At 35.9% G+C, this 9,642-nt stretch overlaps 1 protein-coding gene across 2 annotated transcripts; it reads left to right on the top strand.

The window, feature by feature from the left end:
• The first annotated feature begins 3,018 nt into the window (after positions 1 to 3,018).
• Positions 3,019 to 9,562, top strand: LOC109537711 (serine/threonine-protein kinase MAK). Of its 2 annotated transcripts, none has more exons than XM_019904568.2 (10): positions 3,019 to 3,398; positions 6,404 to 6,571; positions 6,783 to 6,955; positions 7,013 to 7,178; positions 7,504 to 7,695; positions 7,748 to 7,889; positions 7,949 to 8,264; positions 8,323 to 8,441; positions 8,501 to 8,638; positions 9,440 to 9,562. In XM_019904568.2, exons 1-10 carry the CDS (start codon positions 3,243 to 3,245, stop codon positions 9,469 to 9,471), a joined length of 1,602 nt encoding a protein of 533 aa, XP_019760127.2. In that variant the 5' UTR covers positions 3,019 to 3,242; the 3' UTR covers positions 9,472 to 9,562. The 2 variants fall into 2 exon arrangements, with proteins under 2 accessions (XP_019760127.2, XP_019760126.2); XM_019904567.2 differs by having other exon boundaries at positions 8,320 to 8,441.
• The last annotated feature ends 80 nt before the right edge of the window (positions 9,563 to 9,642 follow it).

The following is a 9,642-nucleotide window of genomic DNA, read 5'->3' as shown; positions in this document are numbered from 1 at the left end:
ACTCGAGGAAAATATCACAACCCTCAAAACAGGGCCAATATTATATCAGCACAGCGTAAACAGTACATATATTGGCGGAATAACATTATTAATATATGAGAAATTAAAAGATCTAACAACAAACATAAAGTCAATATCACCAAGAGTACCTCAGAAGAAGAAGACGAGGAAAAAATCAGAACCCGGGAAATCCGAACGTGATGGACAAAACAAGTAGCACAATGGAGACCAAGAGCAAACAGGAGGAGCGTCGGCAGACCCCAAGGAAGATGGATCGACCACATCGCCAAAAAAGTGGGGAAAATGGCAATAGGTGGCCGAAAACAGAAAGGAGTGGGAGAGAAGAGGGGAGGCTACGTTCAGAAATGGACAGTTAGGGGCTGTTAAAGAAGAGGCAAAAAGAAGGGGCTAGCCTGTAGACCTATCCAAAGTAATATATAAAGATCGCATATCTTAAGACACTTTAGTGTGGATTCGTGGGTATTATTAATTTAAAAAACCGCAAAAATTGAAATTTACAACAGAGAAACACTAATAGAACAGATGAATAACATTGTATTCGCAACAGAATACTCCTATTTCACGTGACATATCCCTGACCATCAAAATAGCTGCAAAACAGAGCAAGAAAAGTTAAAGTTTATAGATGAGCAACTCCCATTAAGAATCGAAATACTTTAGAATATAATTGATAACACAAAACCCCATAATTGATAAAAAGAAATAACTTGCACGAAAATAAATGTGTACCTCTCATTAAGCTGTTAAACGGCATATAAGAAACCGTCTGCCATGGACAACCGCTAGTTAGTGTTCAAAATTTAACTTTAAATTAGTTGAATAAAATTGAAATAAAAAAATTCTAAAATCCATTACAGAATCCAAAATCTCCCTCGTTACTCGTCGAAGAAATATTAAATATATATATAAAACGAATCCGACGCATTAAACTTTTTATACTAAATTAAATGCCAGTATGGAGGCAGTAATTTTGTTAAATTTTCATGAAATTTTAAGCAATTTGGATTAGTTTGGGGCTAAATGACAGACACACATTCAAATTTTCAATGCTTCCTTGCTGGCATGATTGTAAGCTACGGAATATCTACTTGACACGTTCTGACCTCAGAGTATTTTGACAAATTTTCATAAAACTTTAGATTTTCATAGCTTGAAATGTATTTCAAACAATACCTTAATGGCAGATCCAGATTCGGCCCCAGTCATAATCAGTTTTTTCTGGAATTTTCATGAAGTTCTGAGACTACAGATTGATAGTTTGCCTAAATTTTGGCTAAATGAATGACGATATTCCAGCCAAGTATTATTTATTCATCAAGGCGTCTTTAGTGGCACCATCAGCCACTGGTAGCAATAATGTGTGCCAACTTTTTCAATTGAATCCCTTATTCACTTTTTCGCTTCATTAAGGCGAATTGCTTTGCTTTGGTAGGTTTTAGCTTTAAAACGCACAACTCCAGATAGCACAATGAGAACTACTTCAGGTATAAAACAGACACTTCCTCTTGTTTAGCTACAAAGATTGTAAAAAAAGTACAAAGGCAAACAAAAAAAATAAGTTAACGTACCCAAAGGTCTACAAAAACTTGTTTACGGCCCTCTAATATCACTCTTTTGCATACATTAAGGTACAGTATATCTAATGAAAAATGCTAGTTAAAACCTGTAAAAAACCAAACACTAAGCAGGTTCCATTCAAGGTAAATTAAAGTTCTAAAAGTTTTTTTATGCATGTCACAAGTATGTCCATCTAGGAAGACAGGAAAAGGGGCTTTAAACAACCAACCGTATGCAAAAATGTACGCTTGTAGAATAAAATCAATGCAAAGAAAAACGATCTAAACGCCCAACTCCATCTAGGCAAAGCTCTGAAAATGAGGCGCTTTCGAAATATCAATAAAATCAAAATAGACCCAGTCAGGAAAACCAGATATTCACATTGCAGAAACCCACGAAATACAAATTTATTGATATAAGTTAAATCGAACAATCCTGCTAAAGAAATCTATTAAACTAAGGAGCAAATAGGAGTAGATACAGTTGCCTACTCTTTCCTAACACCTTCTGAGACGAGACAAAAAATTGCAAATTTATATAGTGCGTTGTCTCTCTGGGGCTAATGTTGTTTTTGTCAATTAAATTACATATGAATACATTAAATTATCTAATGATTCAAAAGACACCAAAATGAGAGCAGCAGATAAACATTAATAATTACTTCATAACTGTAACTCTATTTATTTTTAGAAACGAAAACTGCGGCCAAAAACAGTATCTCGATCACGTGAAAAACCATAAATTACGACAAAAATTTTACAACAGGCAAAAAGCTATTGAATCAGTTCCTATATTTTTAGCTCATCATTGGCCTTAGATACATGCGAGGTAAAAAATAATTATAATAAGTTTGTTTAAACCCCACGCTTTTAGTTCATTCCCCCATTTATAGGTAATGTCGATTAAAGAGAATGATTAGAATTTCCTTGTTTGTATTTAAAAAACCTCCAAGCGGAAAGCTTGATTGGAATATAAGGGATCCTAAGTCGACATGCTGCCAGTTCTTGATCTATTTATTTGAATCAATAGTATAGGAGTTGATGTAGAATTTTGCCAGTATTCGACCCAGAAAGCATATAAATTAGTTCGGAAAACAAAACGTTGATGGAAAGACAGAAGAAGGAAGCTACCAATGAAATGATTTTGAATGAATTATTTGAAGGTTTCAACGAAACAATCAGTGAAATCATTGATCATTGATCAAATGGCTTGAAATTAAAAACAATGTGTTTGAAGTCAGTGTGTTTTTCAAATAGGCTTCTAGCGACAAAACCATGCATATTTGCAAAATAACTCTTAGTACTTCCTGTAAAATATTCCTCAGCTCGTTCCTTGAAGAATCCAAGCAAAAAGTAGAAATTCTACTTAAAAAGTCTCACTCAAATTCCATTCAATGACATTTCCACTTGGACTAGCGCTCAACAAAGCCAAGGAAACTCATTCAATACAAACAAAGCTGATTGAAATATGTGTCATCGAGGCCAGTTTTCCTCCAGTTCAGCTCCAAACACCCCGTCAGTTCAATCCATTTTGGAGCCGCTCTCTTTGCCAGATTTAATGGGAAAATAGGGCCAAATGTAAAGTGCACGATGCTGAGAACGTCATCGCGAAAAACTTCGCTTTTTGCAAAAGTGACAAAGAATCCGGCTCAACAAATGTAGAACATGAATAGGTATACCATTCTACATCAATTGGGCGATGGAACCTATGGATCGGTAGTGCTGGGCCAGAGGAAAGACACCGGCGAAAAAGTGGCTATCAAGAAGATGAAGAGAAAATACTATAGCTGGGATGAGGCCATGAATTTACGAGAAGTCAAAGTAAGAGCAATTTTTTTGCCTTCAATAATCACCTGAGTAGAAATTCATGGTTTTTCTTACTCATTCTCATCTATTTTCTAGTGTACAATTTAAAAAAATCTACTATCTACTTTTTTATTTACTTGGGGTGGTCTAAGCATTTGAGTAGAACACTGCCTGCATTAATAACAAATAGAAGTTTTTTTTATTACTATTAACTATTCAAGCGAAAGCCAAGAGTTTTACTGAAGTGCTTCGAAATCAATAAGTTTGCAGCATTTCGCACAAAACGTCTGTATTAAAGTTGACATTTCTCTGTGGGAAGGACAAGCTGATCAATAGAGAACTTCTTTCTGCAAATAAATGTAAATTTTTTATTGTTTTTTGCAAACATTTGTAAGAATTGGATGCCTGTTGTTAGATTTTGCAATAAAAATGTTGTTAAAGATCGATGTCTGTTTAACCCGTTGTTTATATTGATGTTCAAGTCTTGAAAATGCTGGAAGGTTTATTAACATTTCTATTGATATTACTTCATTGTATATACTTTTCTGACTGTGTTTCAGTTCCAAATCCAATTCCAATTTGATTTGGAATTGCTATTACTGGCAAAAGAATTTTTATGATTTTAAATCTTCCTGAAATAAAAAGCGCGTTAAATTGTATAATAGCAAACGGCAAACTCAAATATATATATGATAAATAGATTTGTTTAATGTGAAACACGTATAGTTTTGTGTTGCGCGCATTTTCAATTTTATATTTGCTTTTAATGTGCTCTTTTCTTTTATATCGTTATTAAATACATTCTGTTACAGTGTCTAAAAATCTAAACTTCTAAATCCAACAAGCTTGCGAAGTAAATCACGAATGCGGTCAGTTACGCAACTTAAATTTTTTTAAAATTCGCAATCTTTGAACATTTTTTATAAACAAAATTAAATTTTTTAAAATAAACAAACACTTTTCAATTAAACTAATATTGATAATCATTCGTTAAAACTTCAGTTTTATCTGTTGATTCAGGAAAAATATAAATTTCACAAAACTGGCTATTTTTTTGAAGGACCTTTGCAATAAACAACTTGGATTCTAAAAAATTTTACCCAAAACTTCACTCGAAAACTTTTTCAGCTGCTTTAGATCTTGAGGGTGAAACGTGTGATTTTTAGATGAGCAAAAGTGACATTCATTTGTCAAAACTTTATTTTCAGATTTATCGGAAAGAATCATGCGTTTGCAAAAAATGACTTCAACCCGAAAAAGACACTTTTTGAACATAAATTGAAAAAGCAAAAATTCAACTCGTTGTACATTTTAACTAGACTTTGTCGTGGAATTCGATTTAAGTACAGTTTTTTCTATTTTAAGTAGAGTTTTTAGAAATCTGAGCATCTCAACGGTTAAATCCATTCATTAATATTTCTATTAGACCAGGAGTTCAGAAACTTTATAAGTTGCCAAAAATTCAGACCGTTAAATAGCCCTTATTGTATGTTTCTGTGGTTTTAAGGCGTGAATTTGACTATTTAAGCCATTCTGGGGATTCTCAATAGTTCTCACTAGGTTCTAGTGTTATTTTAAATCAGGTGTTCTTAAAGAGGAATGAAGAAGAATAAACCAACAAAAAACATATTCTACAGTTTGTATATAAAATTTAGTTCAATTAATACTACATAGGTAATCGCTTCTTCGTACAGTCAAGCGGTCAAAAGCCTTTTTGCAAAAAGCATTTCATTCAATATTTGAAAATGCATGTTTTAGAAACAGTAAGAGAGATCATCCTGCTTCTGTCCTTGGCCTTAAGAGCAAGAAATTATATTTTATGTTTTTTACTTAACAGTTTTATTGGGTGCTCAGTCTAAGATGTACAATACAATCAAGTTGAAAAAGTGTTATTTTTATCAAAAAAAAAGTTTTTTTGCAGTTGAAATATTTCAACTTTGATCATTTGAATAAAATGCGCCGAAACGGAGCATAAGACTTTGAACTACACATACAAGATCGGCCAACCGACCAAGAAGAGGCATCGAGGATAGTTCGTCAGAAGCAAAATTTCCTCAAAGTTTGTGATTTTCAATTGCCAGAAGTGAAGCGTGAAATGTATGCCCTTAAAAAGGCAACTCATCAATCATTTTACTTCATACTTTTCACTTATTGATATTTTGTCAAATAATTATTATAGTGATTGGATAATTTTATTATGTCGTTTTGTAGCGGGGCAAAAGTGGTATATTTTATTAGCCATTTTCCAGAAAGCTAGTCAAAAAAAAATAAAAACTGCTGCTGCCTTCAAGAAAACAATTATTGGGCTCACATTTGGCAATTTAACCTGCTTTTTTCATGCACGCATTCATGTGGTGTTTTGTTTTATTAGGCACCGTTTAAAAATCAGCCGCTCAGATAAAAGTCACGAAAAACTCTATAATTGTATTGTACTTTTCATAACAAATGCCCTTTGCGTGTAAGGAAGACGCATTCAAAATTTTGCTGCAATGAAACGGAACACTCGGCATAATTCAGTTGTGTATAAAACCTTCTAAATGAACCAAAATTGTGAAACCCCCAAAATTATTTAAAATATATTTTAATCAACACAACACCGATTATAATAGATGTGAATGCCACAAGAGTTTCTTTTTAGGGATTTAGTAGAAAAAGCCATCGACGTTCAAATAAAAGGGTTTGTAGCATTTACTAATCAAGGAATAAATAAAAAGAAAAATCAGAAAAATAAAGGTTTTGGAATTTTCGTACTAAGTACTTACTTTACTTTACTTTGCGAACATTTAAATTTGGATCAGCGAAGCTGTAGTCCGTGGCTCTAGTTTCAATCAGAAAACAAAATTCTTTCTTTGTCCCCTTCGGTCTGTTTTATTTTGCACCTACTATTTTAACTCGTTTTAATATTTTGCTGCAGTTTTGTAAATTCTCTCTCATTTTCATATTCTCGATTGTTACTAATTTCCAGCTTCTTCCAGTGAATTTTCGTTCAGTCAATTTAACCAAGCAATTTCTTCTTTCAGTCCTTAAAAAAATTACACCATTCCAATGTGGTCAAACTGAAAGAAGTGATCAGAGAAAACGACATTCTATACTTTGTGTTTGAATATATGCAAGAAAACCTCTACCAACTGATCAAAGATCGACGTGTTCCATATCCAGAAGCCACCGTCCGGAACATGTTGTATCAGGTAAGTCCACTTAATTCCGTAATAAATGACCAGTTGCAAGAAAACCCGAAATCAATAGCTTACAAACAAATGGGCCAAAAGTTTTGAATAAATAACTCCGTAATTACACGATGCAAACTTTGTTCTGATGTTCTTTTAACTGGCTCTAATTAAATGATCAATAAAGGGTACATTGGGATGGAAATGCTCACATTTTGGCTTGCTATTTTAGATTCTGCAAGGGTTGGCCTTCATCCATCGGCATGGCTTTTTCCACAGGGACCTCAAGCCGGAAAACATCCTGTGTTCCGGCCCGGATCTGGTAAAAATTGCAGATTTTGGCCTGGTTAGGGAAATACGCTCTCGGCCACCATACACTGACTATGTATCGACCAGATGGTACAGGTAAACAGCTGAATAAAATTAAATTTAACCCACTTATTACCATTTGTCTACCCATAGAGCTCCAGAAGTTCTGCTGCATTCAACGACATACAGCAGCCCAATTGATATGTGGGCCGTCGGATGCATTGCTGCAGAAATCTACACCTACAGGCCACTGTTTCCGGGGACAACTGAAACTGATCAATTGTACAAGATTTGCGCCATTATGGGAACTCCCGACAAAGTATGCAGATGTTTAAATAAAATTAGAATTCGCCAGTACTTAAAACCCATTTTTGGATTTTATATCAAGCTTATAACATGCAAAGCTCAATTTTTTTCACTCGAAGAAAAGGCGCAAAGATCGTTAAAACAAGACTCTAGAGTTCCAAATATTCTGTTCATTCACCGCTTGGTCCGTGAGCTTTTAACAACTCTCGCATCAAGCATATCGTAGAGAATCACGTTAAAGTCATCCTAAATTTTCTTATCTTAAAGAATCCGTATTAGTCTTATCGTTAACATCAAAAGTTATCAAAACAGGTTTAAAACAATTTGAAAACTTGTAGAAAAAGTGGGCAGATGGTTACCAGCTAGCTGGTGCAGTCGGATTCAAGTTTCCCTACTTTTCCAAAACGCCCCTAAGCGAAGTGGTGCCTCAAGCCAGCTCTGTAGCCGTTAGCCTAATGGATCAGCTGATGGAATGGAACCCGGCCTACAGACCCACCGCTCAAGGAGCTTTAAAGCATCAATACTTCCAGGTGAAACCTCGGATCGTTTTGCCAGACAGCAGCACTAAAATGGCTGTTCTAGGTGGGCCAACATTACACAGCTTCTGCTCGCCATTTGACAATTTCGAACGCCCTACCAGACAACGCTCTGCTAAGAAATTCGGCCAGAATGCACCTGCAGCCGCCAGGCCACCCGCATTCAGGTGCCGAAAGAAACATGGAAGGTATATGTGGAAAATTCCACTTAATCCCAGTCACTAAATCTGGGATTTTTCTACATCAGGAGTACAAATCCAAGCAAACGGACGCAACATCCTCAACAACTTGCAGCCTCAAAACCCTGCGATGCCCCCCAGTGTCCAGATTAACATTCAGTCCCTAATCAAGCCCATGAAGACCCCAGAAAAAAGTCAATCTCATCCGATAGTCTACTCGTTTGGGCAAGCGGACTTTGGAAAGAAACTCTTTGATCATCCAGAGTATGCCAACAAGTATTTGCCTTCGGCTCTATCCGGGGTGGCTCACAACCGCAAGAAAATATCCTGGGACTCCGGAGGCAATTACGAGTACCCTGAGGATGACTTTGCCGACATTCTAGGGTAAGACTTTTGGCGTCTCTATCAAAGCAACCATAAACGACTAATTTTGCCTAAGAAGGAAAATTAAATTGCCAAATCAGGAAAAACAGCTGAACAAAGAGTATCAGCAGCAGAAGCTGAATTTGAGTCAATTCAATTTGGAGGAGCTGCTGGAGCCCTTGGCAAAGGCCAGTGCTGGTAAGAGAGCATTTTCCGGAAATTGTAGGAAATGCTAGAAGAATGGTTTTTGTTTCTAGGAACGGCACGGTCGAAATATTTGAGCGTTTCCCGTTATGTAGCAGGACATCCGGTATCAGGAACCAGAAGGGAAATTAACATGGGCCAGAACTTTCCTCATAGCGGGGTTTATCGAAAAAACGCCGGAATTCTAGAAGGTATATCCAAATATATAAATAGTCCATTGATACATTCTGCTGATAACTCCGACAAGGGCATATTTTAATCGAAAGTCATGCTCTCAGTGAGTCGATAAAGCTGTAAAATGTGCACGCGTTTTTAAGTTACATACAATGAGGTAAACGGTTTGTTCTCATTCATTTCACCTAAAAGTCTTCCAATTTTTTGACGCTTGGACTAACAATTGATATGGGCTTTAAGTAATATATAGGGTGTGCTAACAAATTGAATCAGCACAACTGTCTGGAAGTGTTATTTGTACCTATGTAGAAGCTGAGATCAATGAAAAGCTTTCAGCATCAGCAGAATTGCAGCTCTTCAAATAGACATGTGCATATTTCCAAATTGACCAACCTCGGTCACCCCCAAGGCCAGTTTCGAGCCTATTAGCTCTTATCAGCTGGGATCAGCGTGAAATATAAGTATTCACGTCGGCGTTTCTATTGGCATTAGCACACATAAAGTGTAGGTTTCGGAATTTCTAATTTCCGGCTGAACCCAGCTGATGATAGCTAATAGGCTTGAAACCGGTGCTGGGGGTGCCTGAGGTTGGTCCGTTTCGAAATGTGCACTGGTCTAGTTCAAAAAGCTGCGATTTTTGCAAAAATTCAAAGTGGAAATTTGGCAATCATGTCGTAGGTCTTGCGTATGAAACTGGTATGCTTCCCACTAACATTACGTCAATTATATTATAATTGACCCACCGTAATTCCAGTGTTTGAAATTTTACTATTTCCATGAAGTTCCTGAATTCGCCATTAAATATTCAATATTTCCAGGGCTGTACCAATACCAAGGCAACATCGAGTGAACTTCTGAGACTCGCCAATTTATTTAAATTATAAAAAAATATTGTTAGCATTATTTGGTTGTTTCAATATTATAATTGCTTACAGTCCTAACACTCACCTACACTAATTCGCGCGTTCAACTACAGATGGCGGCAATGCAAAACGTCAAATTACTCGTTGTCGAGTGACAG

This window comes from Dendroctonus ponderosae, unplaced genomic scaffold (assembly GCF_020466585.1).
Source record: "Dendroctonus ponderosae isolate FM_Combo_2020 unplaced genomic scaffold, Dpon_F_20191213v2 Dpon_F_20191213_9, whole genome shotgun sequence".
Lineage (NCBI taxonomy): Eukaryota > Metazoa > Arthropoda > Insecta > Coleoptera > Curculionidae > Dendroctonus > Dendroctonus ponderosae.
Note: the sequence above shows the minus strand (reverse complement) of the source record. Positions and strands in the feature narration are given on the sequence as shown.